The sequence below is a fragment of the Ammospiza nelsoni genome, chromosome 4, assembly GCF_027579445.1.
Source record: "Ammospiza nelsoni isolate bAmmNel1 chromosome 4, bAmmNel1.pri, whole genome shotgun sequence".
Taxonomy (NCBI): Eukaryota; Metazoa; Chordata; class Aves; order Passeriformes; family Passerellidae; genus Ammospiza; species Ammospiza nelsoni.
This window is the reverse complement of record NC_080636.1, coordinates 50692818-50709382: the sequence shown is the minus strand read 5'-3', so window position 1 is coordinate 50709382 and position 16565 is coordinate 50692818. Positions and strand designations below refer to the sequence as shown.

The window sequence follows — 16565 nt, the reverse complement described above, 5'->3', positions numbered from 1 at the left end:
GGTGCTGTGAGAGGCAGACGAATTACAGCATTCCCAAAGCATGTGAGCCATGGGAAAATATGGAAAACCCTCCACAAATAAAGATAATTCAACCAAATACAAGCCTGCATATGTGCAAGGGGTTTTCACCTAAGGGAATCATCACTACAACCTTCCAGGATGGGCACTCCCCAGTCAATGAGTCCTGCCCCATTTCCTAGAAAAGAGAATTTTCTGGTTTTTTGTTAGTCAAAGTTGAAGACTGTGCAAAGGCCACAATCTGAGAAAACAGACCACAGTTTGAGAAATCTGTAAGGAAATTTTTTAAAAAACACTAAAAAATGGAAAATGGTGAACAGTCTTCCTAATAAATAAATAAACATGGTTTTGCCATTTATGCACAGTCCAATAAGGCCCAATTCCTCCTGCAGGAGAAAGCTTTTCTGCTAGGACTTGCTGTTTTTTTCTTCTGGTTTGGCCAGATTTCCGCAGATCACATATACTGCCATAAGAAGCAGAAATTGGCTCTGGTCCCTGCCCAAGTCACTCAGTTCAAAGTGCATCCTCCACTGGCAAAAGGAAGCACTTTGGAAAGCCATCCAGAGGGAAACCTCCCCTTTTGCTGTACCACAGCAGCCGCACAAACATCTCCCCTGCCAGAAGCGGAAGCATTGCAGTTCTTTATGGCTATTGTTCCCTCAGCTTCCTCTCCTCACATCATTTTCCTTTGTGCTCTCCAGCCTCCCCGATGGAAGAGCCTCCAGCAATTAAATTTTCCACCCCATTTGCTCTAAATGACAAAGGATTGAACACAAACATTAAAATTATCACTATTATACCTCAGCATGAGTCCCCCAGGGAAATCAGAAACCTCTCCCAGGCATATTTTTAATCTAACATTTTAAACCAAAGGTTATAAAATTGCCATCTCCCTCCCTTATCCCTATTTTCCCTATTTGGAAGCTTTTATTCACATCCATAATGAATTCAGCCTCTGCTAAGCACACCCCCTTCTCTCCCCACAGCTGCATCACACCAGGTACCCAGGCCTCTTTCCCAAAGCTGATGTCACACAACGCAGGAATTGGGAACAAAGCACAACAGCCATCATTTTTGAGGCTCCTTGTTGAGGCCAAATGTAACAAAAAAAAAAAAAAAAAAAACCAAAAATACCAAAACACAATAAAACCCACAGCCTGCTCTATTTAGGTTCACTGTTTATTTTGGCACTAAACAGGAAACTCATTAAAGGAGCAGAGAATTAAATTTTTAAAACTGGAATAAAACATTCCCACGTAGAAAAATAATCAGAACCCACACCCTGTTTTCAAGCACATCTAAGATTGTCTTAATATACAGTCATCACTCAATGAATAAATCCCTTTATTTTAGGTGGGAAAGGGGAGGAAAAGGGTGGGGTTTTACTGTCCCATGTGGTAGGATATGTCAGCCATTGCTCAAGGCTTCAGTTCAGAGATAACCAGGAGAAACAGAGAGCAGTTCATGCCCCAAATAAGAGAGGAAGCACAGTACCTGCCATGGAGGAGACATGGAACAAGTAGCACCTGTCCTCAGCCACACACATCTGGATTACAGCTGTTCTGGCCATCTTGCCCTTGGTGTAGGATGGGGGCCACTCGATGTCAAAGCCCACAGCAGCCCCCTCTGACAGGCTCTGCCTGGAAAGGAGCAGAAATTCCCACATTTACCTGCTGCTCCAACACCTGCCACTGACAGCAGAGGTTGTGTGACACCCCTATGTCACACCTGCAGGGCACAGAAAGCATCCCACAGCTCTGAGCACTTGGTGCTGACCCACAGAGCCCCTGAAATGCTGCAAAACCCTGCAGACCTGCCTGCAAACACAAATACACATTGTTAAAAACAGCTGCAGGTGGTGGGTGCAGAGAAGGACACTCAGCAATTACCAGCACATCAAAATTAAACTGATTTCCTACCTGATTTCCTTTCCAGTCAAATCAGCGCAGGGCAATGGGAAATGAAACAAGCTCAAAACACCTTTCCCACACCACTCCCTTCTTCCCTGGACTCCCAAATTTCCCACCTCTTCTCCCTCAGCACCACAACAGGGACAGAACCTTTAATCCCCACTACTACAACTTTGCCACACAGGCCTCAAGGACAGGCAGAGGAAAAAAGGAGTAATTTTTATTCCTGTAAAGGGTTCACCCTAGGATCCCTTGAAAGACAGTCCTTTATTTATCCCACAGCACTGGAAGTGTTGCACACAACTTTTTTCCCCCAGCATCATGAGCTGTGCTACACAAAAAAAAAAAGGGGGAAATAATAATGTACTTGCACTACAAATTTACTGTAATTTCTTTACACATACACTCCCAATTAATGGATTAATTAGGAACTAACACTCATCCATGAAGCCAAGGAAGCACATGGAATGACCCATCCTGTGAAAGGCACTCAGTCTGCACTGGAGCCCTCACAGCCTCTGCTCTGAGGAACAGAAAGGCTCAGCAATGGCATCTCCCACCAACAAGGCCAAATGGGAAACTATTCCCAACAGCTGAGCCCCTTCCAAAAACACAGGAGCACTCAAGGGAAAGATGGAAAAAACTGAGCGTGAGCTGTTACCTGATATCTTCTGAGAGGAGGGAACAGTCACTGGCTTCATAGCTATAAACAACAGAGCCAGAGAACTCCAAGAAAGGCAGCCCATCCTCCAGAACACTCCTCTGGGCACCAGGCTTCTGAGAAAGCAAATTTGGGAGACTGGTTATCTGCCACTCCCCTCCTCACCAGGGACACCCATCCCAGCCAGGCTCACACAGCCCCATCATCAAAACATTTGGGTTCCTATCCCATCTTCCCTAGTGAACAAAAAGTCAAAATTACTGTTGTTTCACCTGATAACTTTTAATAAACACCTACTAATCAGCTAATCATTTACTCCCACTTGGTGGAATAAAAACTGCTGAACTGCACCTTCTGCTCTCCCCCTCCCTCATTAATGAATTAATTATCTAACCACTGATAATTATATATTAATTATCAACAGTTAGATAATTATCTAACTAAATAATTATATATTTACTAATATTACATATTTACTAATACAATACAAATATTATCTATTCTATTTTATACTTACATTTTATATTATATATAAATATAATATAAAATTTTATATATTTTATATGCACAAATGATATCTATTTTAATATTTATATCATATATAAATATTATATATTTACGAACTAATTATCTAACTAAATAATTATATATTTTATACCACTTGGTGTAATAAAAGCTGCTGAACTGCACCCTCTGTTCTCCCCCTCTCTCATTAATTAATTGATTACCTAACTATTGAAGCTGTTTCAGGGATGGTCCCTCCTCATGGGCATTTTTACACTGAACATTCACACATTCTCCAGAGCTGGGTTGCTCTGCAGTGAGCCAGGACCCACCTTTGTGTGCCCCAAGGAAGCTTCGTCCTGGCTCTCTGTGAGCATCCACTGGGGATACTTATCCCGCAGGCCAGCAGCTATCCCATCCATTTCTGGCACATTTCTAGAATTGATAAAGAGAACAAAAAGAAAACAGAACAGTCAGCTACTACATCCATTTCTGGGACTAATAAAGACAAGAAAAAATTAGAACAATCAGCAGCTCATGGGGAAGTCAGCTGTCACTATCATCAGGTCTAATCAAGGTTATGAAAATATCTTCATTTTTAATTTATTTTCAAGGCTAAGCAGACTTTTCCCTTGGTGTACAGCAGCACAACCAACACCCCCCTGCATTTCAACACCAAACAAGCATTTTTACACTAAAGCACGACAATAGCCACGGCTAACACGCCTGACTTGCTACACGAACACTGAACGCCCTCAGCGCTGGGCAGGCCGCCAGGGCCCCCAGGGAGCGGCTGCCCTGCTGTGCCCCAGTGCTCCCGGGCCCCCCAGCAGCGCACTCACCGCTTCAGCCGGTGTCCCCTCGCAGCCCGCCGCAGGCCGGCAGCAGCTCCGAGCGCGGCGCGGGGGCCCCGAGCCCGTTCGGCCGCCGCGGCCTCCCCGCGCTCCGGTCCTTGGGAGCGGCGCCCGCCCTCACGGAGCCCGAGCGCACATTACGCGTCACCCCGCGTCGCGCCCTAAATACGCCACTGATGGCGCCCCGCCTCGGTTCGGGTTACCCGAGGTGACGCGCACGCACGGTACCGCGGCGGCCGCGGAGCACTGTGGGTGTTGTAGTCTCGCCGTCGTAAGGGCCGCGCACCCCCCGGCGCCCCCCGCGCTGCCGCCGCCGCCGCCGATCTCGGCCGGGCGGGGCCGGGGCGGGCCGGGGAGGGCCGGGGCGGAGCGGGCGGCGGGGGAGCGCCAGCCCGTGGCTCTGCGCGGCAGGGGGGGGGGCGGCGGGGCCGCCGGCTGCGGGCGGTGGCGGCGGCGGCGGCTGAAGGGCAGCGGCGGCGATGGGCGCTGCGGGGTGAGTGACCGGGCGTGGGGAGCGCGGCTCCGGGGGCCACGGAGGGGCCGCGGGGCTGCGGGGGGCAGTGATGGGGCCGGAGATGCTGTGCCGGGGGACACTGGGGGCGCTCGGGGGCGGCGCTGGCAGCGCTGGGGGCACTTTTGGGGCGTTGGGGGCAGTACTGGGAGCGCCGGGCGGCACTTTTGGGGCGCTGGGGGGCAAGGGGTGAAGTTATGGGAGCGCTGGGGCTGGAGGTGCAGTGATGGGGAGCACTGGGGCGCAGTAGTGGGGCGCTGGGGGCTAGGGGAGCACTACCGGGGGCAGTGCTAGAGGGCTCTTAGGGCACCAAGGGCCGGTACTGGGGCCGTGAGGGGCCAGAGGGGCACTGGGGCACTACCGGGGGAAGGAACTGGAGGCTGGAGGGCACTGGGGCAGGATATGCAGTGGCGGGGGGGCTCCGTGGGTAGCGGGGGACAGGAGGGCAGTGCTGGAGGAAACCCCAGTGCAGCCCCCGTGCCCTGGGAGGAAGAGCAGAGGGGGTGATGGAGGGGGAAGGCAGCGGCTCGGGGATAGACCCTGCAGAGGGGAGCCGCAGCCCGGGGAGAGGGGTGAGTGCTCCCCGAAACAGGGCACCATAACCCACCCCCGTGGGGTAGCTGGAGGGTCTGTGGCACCACAAGGCAGGACAGGTGGGCTGCAGGGCAGGGAGTGTTGCCGGGGAGTGCCACTGGAATCGGGGCTCCCTTGTCCGGCAGCCGGAGCACGGGAGGGGAAGAGCGCCCGGGATCCTCGGGCTGCGATGCTGCGTGCCAGTGGCAGCGGAGAGGGATGCAGGAGCCTTTGTAGGGAGAGCGGCGCCGAGCGGAGCCGCCGCCGAGGAGCTGAGCAGGCCCCTGGTGCTGATGTTGTTATCTGTGTCTCTGTTGTGTATTGTTTCCAGCTGATCGGTAAAGATGGAAAGAGGGAGAGGAGGAGGAGGAGGAAGGAACCTGGGAGGCTCTGGCCTGCACAGGAACATTTATTCCCAGTCCCAGCAGCAGTACCACTACCCGGCCTCCTCCCAGGGGAGCTGCATGGAGATCCAGGAGCTGGCCTCCAAGAGGGTGGACATCCAAAAGAAGCGGTTTTATCTGGATGTGAAGCAGAGCTCCCGTGGCCGCTTCCTGAAGATCGCCGAGGTCTGGATAGGAAGGGGCAGGCAGGACAACATCAGGAAGAGCAAGCTGACCCTCTCCCTGTCGGTGGCTGCCGAGCTGAAGGACTGCCTGGGGGACTTCATCGAGCACTACGCCCACCTGGGCCTGAAGGGCGGCCATGGGCACCGGCACGAGCACAGCAATGACAAGGATCAGCATCCCCGGAGGCGGCCGCAGCACCCACCGCCCTCACCCCCGGCCTCCGTGGGCTCCGAAGAGCCCCCTCACAGCGTCCTCAAAACGGAGTACATCGAGAGGGACAACAGGAAGTACTACCTGGACCTGAAGGAGAACCAGCGCGGGCGCTTCCTGCGGATTAGGCAGACCATGAGCAGGGGACCTGGCATGATGGGCTACTTCGGCCATGGCTTGGGACAGGAGCAGACGATCGTCCTGCCGGCGCAAGGCATGATCGAGTTCAGGGATGCTTTGGTGCAGCTGATTGAAGAGTATGGTGAGGGGGACATAGAAGATCGCCGGGGGGGAGGTGAGGAGCCCCCGGAGCTGCCCGAGGGCACCTCCTTCCGAGTGGACAACAAGCGCTTCTACTTTGACGTGGGATCCAACAGGTACGGCATCTTCCTGAAGGTAAGTGAGGTGAGGCCGCCCTACCGTAACACCATCACAGTTCCCTACAAAGCGTGGACACGGTTCGGGGAAAATTTTATCAAGTACGAAGAAGAGATGAGGAGAATTTACAACAGCCATAAAGAGAAAAGAATGGATGCCAGAGGGGACAGTGGTGAAGAGCAAGAGGGTCTGGAATAGAGTGCATTGGACGATTAACCAAACAAAGCAAGCAGAAATTGGTGAGAGGGACTGACCTATAGTAATTCCAAGTTGCCCCAGTTTTTTGTAAAGTCCTTTTCTGGTAGTTCTTGGTAACTCCAGTATATAATGTTATAGGAGTCTGGTTATCACGTTAAACTATGCCCAAAACATCTCCGTGTGTCTTAGAAAAGGACCAACCTCCCAAGTCCATATGAGTCAGCTGCTTCGAGTGTTGGAGACTGTGGAAGTATGAGTATCAGCACAAACAAAATCCGGCACCCTGACCTTTAAATAGTCTAGAAAAGGCTTGTGTTGCACTTAAACACGATACAAAAGTACCCCTGCCCTGAACCTTACCATGAAATGTATCAGTTTCTGCTTATCACCAGTTTTTCAGGACTGGCTTCTGCCCGTGCCCGGTCTGAAGGCCAAGCAGCACTGTTGTAGAGCATTTATGGCAAAAATCGGCTCCACGTGAATCTCTGGTCTGTGTGTGAGGAGGGAGAGAGGTTTAAAAGTTGACATCTCCTGGTTGTTGAGTTGGAAATGATAGTCTGTTTATGGGTAAAGTCCTGATAACCCATCAGACCTCAGTCACATGCCAGTGAAGGGCAGAAGAGCTGTCGTTCATCCCGTAGTTTTGTGCTGACCAGATCACCTGAGTACCCCAGGACAGCAGAGTGCTCAGCCTCCTGAATTATTGGCAGTGAATGATAACCACTCCTCATCTCCATGTTCTGCCCCTTAGAGGCTGGTGATCTTTTTTTTTTATTTTATTTTTAACGCATTTTGTCCAAAATTTCAGAAGGTATTTTTGTATTAGGTGTGGAGCGGGTGTTGGGAGGTGGAAGGAATGCCGTGGCCGAGGCTCCCGGCTCCTCTCCCAGATTGACGTGGTTCGGGATGTGACCTGGGCGAGGAAAGCCTTTGGGTGTTTTCCTCCTCCTGCCATGGGAAGACCTTTGGGGTGTTGGGTGCGCCACTGGATTCGTGTAGAAAGGCATCTCTGTCACACTCGCTCGTGGCGCATTTTGGAAGCTGTGGTGGATGCCCCGTTGGTTTTTCTGTTGTGCTGGTTGTGGGTGGTGCTGGGGAGACAACATCCGTGCCCTCCCATCACCACCTTCCCCCCCAGCTCGGAGCTGGAGCTGTCCTTGAGCTGCTCCAGTCCCGATCTCGCCTGCCTGCCCCAAGGTTTTGCTGTCATCCTGGAGTCTTTGTGATGTAATTTTAAATCTTGTGATATTAACTCTCTGCCTGGAGGGAGAATGTGTGCAATTACCTGGTTGGGAGGTTGATGAAAGGTTCTGTGTTTCTTAAAACATGAATATTTATAGGATAAGAGGCTTGCCCAGCCTTTGGGCAACCAGCTTCTTCCCCCTGAACCAGCGGGAGTTTGACTGAGCTCCAGGTACTTCTAGTAGTGCGTTGCTCACCTTTAAGATTGTTTTAAGCAGGCTTTACCATGTCTGATCAGATATTTGTAATCACTCAAATTGTTTCATTACAGAGTGGCCTAGTGTGCATGTGGACCAGCTGTTTTTCCATGCAGCCATGACCTTTTTTACTTTTTAACCTTTTGAGAAACATCTTTATCTCCAACCAAGACTGTTCACCACTCTGAGTCTGGAGCCACCTGCACACTGCATGGCCACGCTCAATCCAAATGCTGTTGCCTGTTAATGTCATAATGAGAAAGGTTGGGGAGACAGGGTTGGGAACCAAGAGGATAATCTGGATTTTAGTTTGGGAACTAAAACTAGTTAATCTGTTTTAATTTTAAAAAAAGAAAAAAAAAAGAAAAAAAATAACAGCTTGCACCAAAGTCACCAAAGAACCTTTAGGAAAATGTTACAGTTGTGACAAGAAGTAAGAAAGTTAATTTCACTGTTTTAGGTGATTCCCCCTTTAAAACCATATATAGCAGTTACAGCAACCAAGCCTTTGGCTTAGTGTCAAAAACTCCCATCCCTTTCTCCATAGGTTGCTCTTTCAGGTCCCTTTTCAAACCTGGAAGAGGTTCCTCACTCCATCACTCGAACAGCCAGTGGACCATGATGAATCAGCGGGCGTTGTGCGGGGTCCTGGTTCATCAGCGCTCTCGCGGCTTTCGTCCCAATGGTTTTAACAGGTCAATTAAAAAAAAAACCCCACCAAACCCCACGTTAAAAGAACTCCACATCCTGTTATGGTGTGAAACCAGAATTTAGTGAATGAGTCGTTGATGCGTACATTAGCGCATCGCTGACTGCTGCTGCCCGTCACAGTGCCTGAGGTAAAAAAATTCACTTCTAGTCCAACAAACCGGAGCTATGAATGTACGAACTTTTTATGCTCTCCTTCCCTGTGTGTGCTCGGCATCTCCCATCCCTGCCCACCTCTGCCTCAAGGGATCGTAAAAGCTCCTGGGTTGGAATTAGCCTAAGTGGCTGAGTGTGTTGTAAGTGCTACTGCCTTCCCTGTGTTCCTGTAGCATTGGTGAGGAAATTACTCATGATTGGAAAGAGATGTTTTCTTCACCATTTTATAAGATGCAAAAAAGGATGCAAAATTGCTTTCCTTCTTGCTGCCCGTTTTTAAAAAAAACTCTTTTTCTTTTGTTAGTGAATTGGCCTTCCAATGCCGTTAGTTTCTTGTAAATGTCACCCAGGAATCCAGCGACGGCCAGCCTTGGTTCTGGCATGCAGGTATCCCATAGGATCCGCTCATGTATTTACTCCCCTGGCACAGGCTGCACCTTAGTATCCAAACCTGGCTCGGGATCTTCACGTTCATTGCCGATCTCTCATGGGTAGAGCAGCAGCTCTGGGTTTCCATTGCCACGGGAAGCACCGGTGTTGGGTTGGGGGAGGACGGCTCTCCAGGCGATGGGAAGCGGATGTTGGGCTGGAGAGCAGTAGGGATGCACTCGGAGTGTAGCAATGCAAGACTTGAATGGTGAGATTCGGAAACGGGTTCCTTTGTATTTTTGGCAGTGCGTCCTCAGCTTCCCAGAGCAGTGACCGCTCGGGCTGCTGGTGCCCAGGAGGGCCCAGCGAGAAAGCTCTGGAACGGTGAATCCCTGATGTGTTTTAAGTGTTTGTTCCTGACGCCCTGAAACTGCCATGTCCCTTAAACTTGAGAAAACACAAGCTTATTTGCACTAGAAAGAACGGCCAAAAACAATCCTTAGGAGGACAGGGTGAAGAGCACCGGTCTGAACCTCTTTTTCTCATGAGAGAATTTCCTATTCAAGCCCTCACCTCTGTTTCAAAATTCTATGGTCCCGGCAGAAAGTCTGTCAGTTGAATTATTAAATCCTAATGCACTTTATATTGTGTAAATAATGCTAGGAGCACATTTCTGCTCCCGCTCCGGTAAGGGGATGCTTTGGTAACGTAGTCTAATGCCGAGAGAAGCCGTCTCCTGCATGCACACCTATCTGTTAGAGACCTGTTGATCCTGCTCAGTCCAGCTCTGCTCGTGTGTTAGAGGAGGACAGGCACTGTATTGAGGATCCTCTCAAACCACCAAGAGTGGGATGATGATTTGGTTTTTTACATTGCAATGTTGCAGAGCTGCTGAGCGCCTTCAGCTCCGCCGTCGCAGCGGCACCTCACCCCTTCCGCAAACTGGGCCCCCCATGTTGCTATCAAGGCTTAAAGCCGAGCTTTGCTCTTGTAGTCTTGACAAAACCAAGTCCAGCAGCTGCCCCGTACCTGGCTTTCCCTGCTGCTGGCGCCAAAGGCGGGGTGGTCCCTGCAAAGCTTATCCCAGATGGAAGGGGCTGGGGGGCTTCCCCTGCCTTGCAGATGGGGGAACGTTGTGTTGGGTGCGGCCCACGGAGCCGGCTTTCCTGGTAAAGTACAGAGCTATGGAAGGGTTGGGAAGCATTTTGCACTGGTGTGGAGAGGGCAGAACCCTTCCTCGTGGGCTCCCTGCGTGCAGCCTGGATGGACGGTGGACTTTACCCAGCGAGAAGCTGCAGTGGTTATTGGTATCTACTCGTCGTCGTTAGTGTTTCTTATCTGTATCCGATATATACCGATTCATATCCACGTATAGGCATTACTATATTTATGTGAGTATATTGTAGCCTGTAGTAGCTCGTAGCGAAATAACCTTATTTATCTGAAGTGCAGTCTGAGGGGGGGACGTCTGCTCCCACCACCGGTCTGGATAAACACGTTATTCCAATCGGGCTGAGTGTGAGCTCCTGGCCGCAGCCCTCGGAAGAATCCTGTAGGTTTTCAGCAGGGCAGCAAGGGGAAGCGTAGTTAAAAGAAGGCAAAGCTCTTCCTTGGAGGCGTCATTGAGGAGAGGTGAGAGCTGTAAAGAGGCAGCTGCCAGCCACGTCATGTCTGTGTGCCATTTTACAACCCCTGGCTCTGCAAATCTGTACTGCCATGTTCATAAAATCCCAAGCAGAAGTATTATAATCACGTCCTTTGTACAAAAAAGAACCCCCGAGCAATTATCAAAATCAATGTCAGCACTTTTTTTTTTCAGCTACAAATGTCCTAGTCTGATAATTGCATCATTTTTTTTCCCCTATGGCCTATTGAAGTGACCTAAACTCCCAGGGAAGTGAGCTGCTGGTGGTTAGGAAGCCTTCTGCTTGCGTGACTTGCAGTCTTGTTTTCCAATTCTAGTAATTTTTATAGTAGAAAGGAGTTTATTATTGTGTATTTTCACTGGGCAGATTTTGCACCAGGTCAAAAATTATCTAATAAGCTTTTTCAGTTTCATGGCATTCCCACTTTTGCTGTACATACACTAGATATATGCAATTTATTAAAGAATTCCTGAAGAAAATTAGACCTTCTGTTTAATTTTCTATGCTGCTTACTCCAAAATTAAGTTGCCCTTTATTTTTAATGATTTAACATGATGTGATGTCTAAAATTCACCTTTCCCTTCCTTTGCTTTCATGTAAAGGTTGTGTTTGAAATTAAGAGTTTATTCAAGAAGGAGTGCATATAAAGGCTGCACCATAAGCTACACCCAAGCGAGGCTGTCATGGCCACAGGAAAAGAGCCCCAGCTAGGGGAGAAGGTGCTTCTGGATTTGGGGGATTTGGAAAAAGCTAAAGCCAGATCTTTTGCTGTTCTGTTCCTCCAAAACCTGCGGAAGCCTTCATGGGCTGACATCAATTTTTCTTCCTAATATTTTGTCAGCCTGTGTTCAGTTCCCCACCTGCACCTCAATAAAGGCAACAGTATATATAAAGCATTGAGGTGAAGTAAAATATCAAGGACTCCTGATAGATGACATGGATTAAAAATTGGTTTTCCAGAAATGTCAGAGCGTAAATTGAGGTTTTATAAGGCGGATGTCGTTTTGGCATTTCTGTGATGGATGTAATTGGATCGCTCCCTCCCCGTGCGGAGGGAGGCATCACGCGGAACCCGGACCCGCAGCCTCGGGGCTCTCTCGTGTGCACCAACTTCTGGAAAGGTGCAGGTGCCTGCTGGCTTTCTCATGTGTGGGGAATGTGGTGGTGTTCCTACTAGCCTGGCCTCCAGGGGCCTGGCTGCCCCCCCCAGTAAAACCGTCATTAACGACTTGCTAATTCATCTTCTTAATTGCTAGGCTGCACAGAAACGCTTGGAGTGCCACATGGAAATTGCTAGCTCTGCACAGAGCCGAAACTTGAAGAGGCATATTCTGTCTTTTTGGGGGTTTTAGAGCCATCCAACACACCAGTATTAAACTGTGAGGGGTAACTGCTCCTGCCCTGGAGGTGTTGGTTGGACACACAGACAATCGGATGGATTTCTTACCACAGTGGAGGAAATCCATCCGGCAGGCAGGAGTTTGCATTTGCTCTTGGTCCTGATCGTTTGCCATGCAGAGATTAATTGGAGGCAGAGATGGCCCTCGGTGGCGGCTGCTGGCAGCCGGAGAGAGCCGAGGCTTCGTGCCCAGCCCCACTGGCACAACATCTGTCAATTCATATGTGGGCACAAATGAACGCAGGGGCGAGGGAGAGAAGAGTATTAGAGATAGATATGCACGGGCATATTGCAAATACTCATTTCCCCCCTGTTTCCAATAGGTCCTTCCCTTGGAGACATTAAACAGACTATCTGTCTGTTCTGTTTCCCGTATTGGAGATGATCAGCGTGCCATAGGAACGAGATGGGTTTCACAAGCAATATCAACATACTCTACTACTAACCTTAAATCTTTACACTGCAATAGAATCTGCATTTCAAAACAGCAGAGAGTATGTGGGATAAAAGACACGGGTTAACCCCAGGCTCTTACAAGTATTCCCATCTGGTTCTTGTTGGCTTGTTGGGAGCACATGTTGTTGGCACAATGCAGAGGGAGAGGGGGAGTAAGAGCAGAGATAAGTGCTTCTCACCAAGGCAGAGGAACAAAAAGGCAGGAGGGGGCGGAGGGAAGCGAGGACAGGATGCGTGCTCCAGGGAATCATAGAGCATGGTGATGGTTGTATCCCTAGTAGGAGGAATAGGCAGCACCTTCAGCACTGGAGTCCCACAGAGCTGGGGAAGGAGACACAGAGCCTGGATCCTAATGCTGTACTCCCTGGGGACCAGGGTGGTTCTCTTGGGCTGGTTCTCCTTCCTCTTTGGGATCAGTAACACGCTCTGCAAGTGTCTAACCTTGCCAACCATCCCACCGGGGCCAAGTGTGTCCAATGGGTGGAGTTACTGCTTTTACAGCTCGCTCTCGGAGGCTCACGTGGCTGGGCTCTTGCTGGGCTTGCCCAGGAATACAGACAGAAGCTCAGAGGAGAACTCAGTTGTTGGTGGCCTGTAAGGTTTGCTGGTGCCTGGATGCTTGTGTGTGCTTTTCACCAGAGCCTTGCTCCACATCGGCTGCCTCCCGCTCCAGAAATGAGTGATGGAGTGTTGTGTGTATCCGTGGGGCAGCTGCTCTTTTCCATTTCCAAGGAAAGGAGTTGGTGAAGGCTGGAGTGGATCAGAGTAGAACAAAAGTGGCTTTCAAGAACAATCTCATGCCTTTGCAAAGGGTTTTGTGTGGTTTCTAACAAGACTCTGAGGATGATCACCACTTGTACCGCCTTTGCTTTCCTGGGCCTGCCACTCTGAGGGCTGAGGTGCATCAGGGGTCGGTGTCAACAGCTGTTGAAAGCTGTGCTTTGAACCAGTGAAGTGCTGGAGTAATTGTCTGGACTATGGGAAAGCTGTCAGTGTGTGGAGCTGGGCCTCCTGATAATGGAGATGGGATTGTTTTGGCTTTATCCTGCCTGTGCCTGTTCTCCACCACTAAAAGGGGGTGGATGACACCTTCCTACCTCAAAGCAGTGCAAGAGTTCTTGTGATGGTCTGATGCTGATCAATACTGATGGTATCCGGAAGCAAGACAGGGAGAAATTTGGGGTGAAATGTAGTGTTTGGAAGGTTTGGAACCTACCTGACTCTAAACTTGAATTTGCCAAGTGCAAGGATGCCTCTAATGTGCATTTCAGGGCCGGGTACAGAGCAAACAGCATTCATATTTTTCCCAAGTTGAACAACCTGGAAAAAATCTGTTCTTTTAAATCTCTCATGCTGGATACTCCCAGCTCGACACTCCCTCCCTAAGCTATTTCACCCTATTTCCTGTCAGATACTTTTCCTGCTGTCCAGTCCATGTCCCTTGCTTTCAACTTATTCTATTGCTCTCTGCCTTACAGGTCATGCTCTCCAGAGGAGTTATAAAAACAGTTTGGTTTCTTCTCTGCTGTAGCTCTTACATATAATTAAAGGCTGTTGTCAGGTCTCTTCTGCATCCTTTCCAAAGGAAATACAGAACCTTCCACATGGGGTAATTTTTAGCCCTGGTCATGTTCTTGTTGCTTTCTGATGAGTCTGTTCAAACACAAATGTAGGGAAAGCACAATAAATGACAATATAAGCTCCCTGTGCCAGCATGTTTGGAAATACAGGTTTTCCCTTAGATTCCTAAATCTCCTAGGATAGTGTGTCAAGAATCACAGAAATACTGGCATGAACTTTCCCTCAGTAACATTTTTAGTGTGAGGAGATCTGGGAGTTCTGTGTAGGTCCAAGGAGAGACAAGCTCCTGCTGTCCCACAGTGCCACCACTGCACATGAATGTATGATGTATATTCATCCTAGCAGCTTCCAGAGGGGCACATGTGTCAGGCAGCTATTTCTTCCCTCCTCTTCCTAGGGAAAAGGCTGGGTGTGCCGATGCAGCCCTGGTATTTTGAACATAAATCAATTATCCCTGCTGTTCCATGTCCAGGGGGGATCTGGAGCACATTGTGTGCTGGCAGCAGTGACCCCGCCGGCTTTGAGCACAAGAGCAAAGCTCAGGGCTCCCAGGGAGTGAGCCCAGCCTGGCCTTGGCAGTGCTCCCACTGCTTCCCTTGGCAACTGGTGCTGAGCAGGAGCTGCTCTGTCTCTGCACGTTCCCCCTGGACCTGTGGCTGTTTTGCAAATTGTCACTTTTGCTTTGGGCACGGAGGAGGCTGCTGTGCTGCTGCCTGGTTGGGAGGTACCTGATGGAAAAGGAAGCTGGCAGGGGGAATCTAAGGCCAGAGACCTTAGGCTCTGAGAGGGAGGTGATGGAGCACTGCTCTGGAGTAAGTGCAGCTCAGTGTGCAGTCAGCAGGTAGATGGGTTTTCTGTTTGGGTTGTCTTCACCACGCTGCTTGTTCTTTCCTCCTAGATGTTGGAACACTTCTGAGATCTCTATAGGGCTGCCTAGAACAGGAATCTGTGAGGGAACTGAGTGGCCTCCAAGGACAGTCTTTCTCCCGAGCCTCCAATAAGCATGGCAGAGTGTTTGAAAAGTGGAGCATTGTGCTGGTGGCACTTTGAAAAGAGTTTTTCCCAGGTAGATATCCTATCAGGGGTGAGCAGAGGCTACTGACAGCCAAGAACAGAGGGCAAGGGTATCATCTAGTTCTTGGCAGTAGCATTTATCCTAGATTCAACAACTCAGTTTATGAGCACATCCCTGTAGTAAGTGATGAAGTTTTTTAATTTAAGCCTTTTTAATAATCTCCCCCATCGTGGTAAAATTAGGGAAAGAATTTTCTGGCTGAAATGTTTACCAGTAAGCTGAGAATAGGCACTGTTTCACAAGGTGAGCCAAACTTCTGTGCCTCTTACCTCAGAGCATATCCTTTAAGCTGGCATTACATTCCTTGCTCCATCTGGTTGCCAAACATCAAGGTCACTAAAGCAGCACAGGCAGAAACCCCTGTAGGTGTTTATATGGCTGAGTGCATAGGGACATTCTCCTCTCACTTTGCTGGCAGTGCCTGATCCTGCTAGTGTTGTCCCTTTTTCCTGCTCGATCACAGAGTTCGTGTCTTGTTCATGACCTGGCTTGAGGGCCCTAAACCTCTTTTTTTCTTACAAGTTCAGCATCTTTTCCTTAAGCTTTCATTATGAATCCCTCTGGAAATGTTGTGCAAAGCCCGAATGTGCCTTGGTTCCCTCCTTCACTGTGCGTTTGCTGGCTGCTGCAGCCAATGTAGGACAAAAAGATGTGGAGCTGGCTATATTTTTCCCAGACAGTCGTTTTGCTCCCTGTCTGTTTTGGTGTGTTTTGGCCTCAGCTATTCCAGGGATCCTGTTCCACAGCTCTCACGTGCTTCTGCAGCTGCTGCATGGCTGGTGGGGCTCTGGCAGACGTTACCTCTGGACTGGGGCAGATTCCTGGGGTGAAGCTGCAGCAAAGCAGGAGTTATTTAACCCTGCAGCCAGCCATTCCCTCAGGGATGGCTCCCATGTGGAGAGGGCTCCATGGAGCAGTTCCCTGGGGCAGATCTGGAGCTGTGCTGGTGGCAGACTCCGAGCAGCCGGCGCACACCATCTCGCTTGTAGGCAATGTCTGACAGCTTCCCCAGGGATGAGCTTTGCTGCATCTGCTGCAAGTGCTGCTCTGAGCTCAGGCTCTTCCTTCCCACCACGGCTCAATGGCATGCCTGGATCCTTTGTTATGTGTAACCTCAATTTGGTTTCTTTGAGCAGTGCCAGGATTTCATTCTCCCCGGGACATTTAAATGGGGTGCAGAGTAATTAGAGTCGCTTTTCTCTGCATGTGTAATAGCAAATGCTTCCAAATCAGTTTGGGAATCGACCCAGGGGTTTGATGTGGGTTTGTAAATTCAGGCACGTGGGAGGAGAGTGCCCACAGCAAAGCATGAAGATGTGGAGATAAGAGCTGTGCCTCTGCCAAGCTCCT

The 16565-nt window shown here is 49.8% G+C and overlaps 2 protein-coding genes across 3 annotated transcripts in view; one reads left to right on the top strand and one right to left on the bottom strand.

Annotated features, from left to right (window-relative positions):
- The window catches only part of WRN (WRN RecQ like helicase), a 28577-nt gene extending 24524 nt beyond the window's left edge, over positions 1 to 4053 (bottom strand). For both annotated transcript variants that reach the window (XM_059471019.1, XM_059471020.1), the window contains exons 1-4: positions 3936 to 4053; positions 3426 to 3528; positions 2590 to 2705; positions 1513 to 1658 (exon numbers count right to left, since the gene is read on the bottom strand). In XM_059471019.1, the coding sequence (XP_059327002.1) occupies positions 1513 to 1658; positions 2590 to 2705; positions 3426 to 3515 (352 nt within the window). In that variant the 5' untranslated portion in view covers positions 3516 to 3528; positions 3936 to 4053. The remainder of the gene's footprint in view (positions 1 to 1512; positions 1659 to 2589; positions 2706 to 3425; positions 3529 to 3935) is intronic.
- A 330-nt stretch (positions 4054 to 4383) lies between these two features.
- Positions 4384 to 7537, top strand: PURG (purine rich element binding protein G). Its single transcript, XM_059470456.1, has 2 exons — positions 4384 to 4440; positions 5363 to 7537. Exon 2 carries the CDS (start codon positions 5376 to 5378, stop codon positions 6384 to 6386), a length of 1011 nt encoding a protein of 336 aa, XP_059326439.1. The 5' UTR covers positions 4384 to 4440; positions 5363 to 5375; the 3' UTR covers positions 6387 to 7537.
- Positions 7538 to 16565: the final 9028 nt, after the last annotated feature.

Coding starts and splice junctions, on each gene's coding strand:
- PURG (XM_059470456.1), top strand. CDS start 5,376: ATGGAAAGAGGGAGAGGAGGAGGAGGAGGAAGGAACCTGGGAGGCTCT.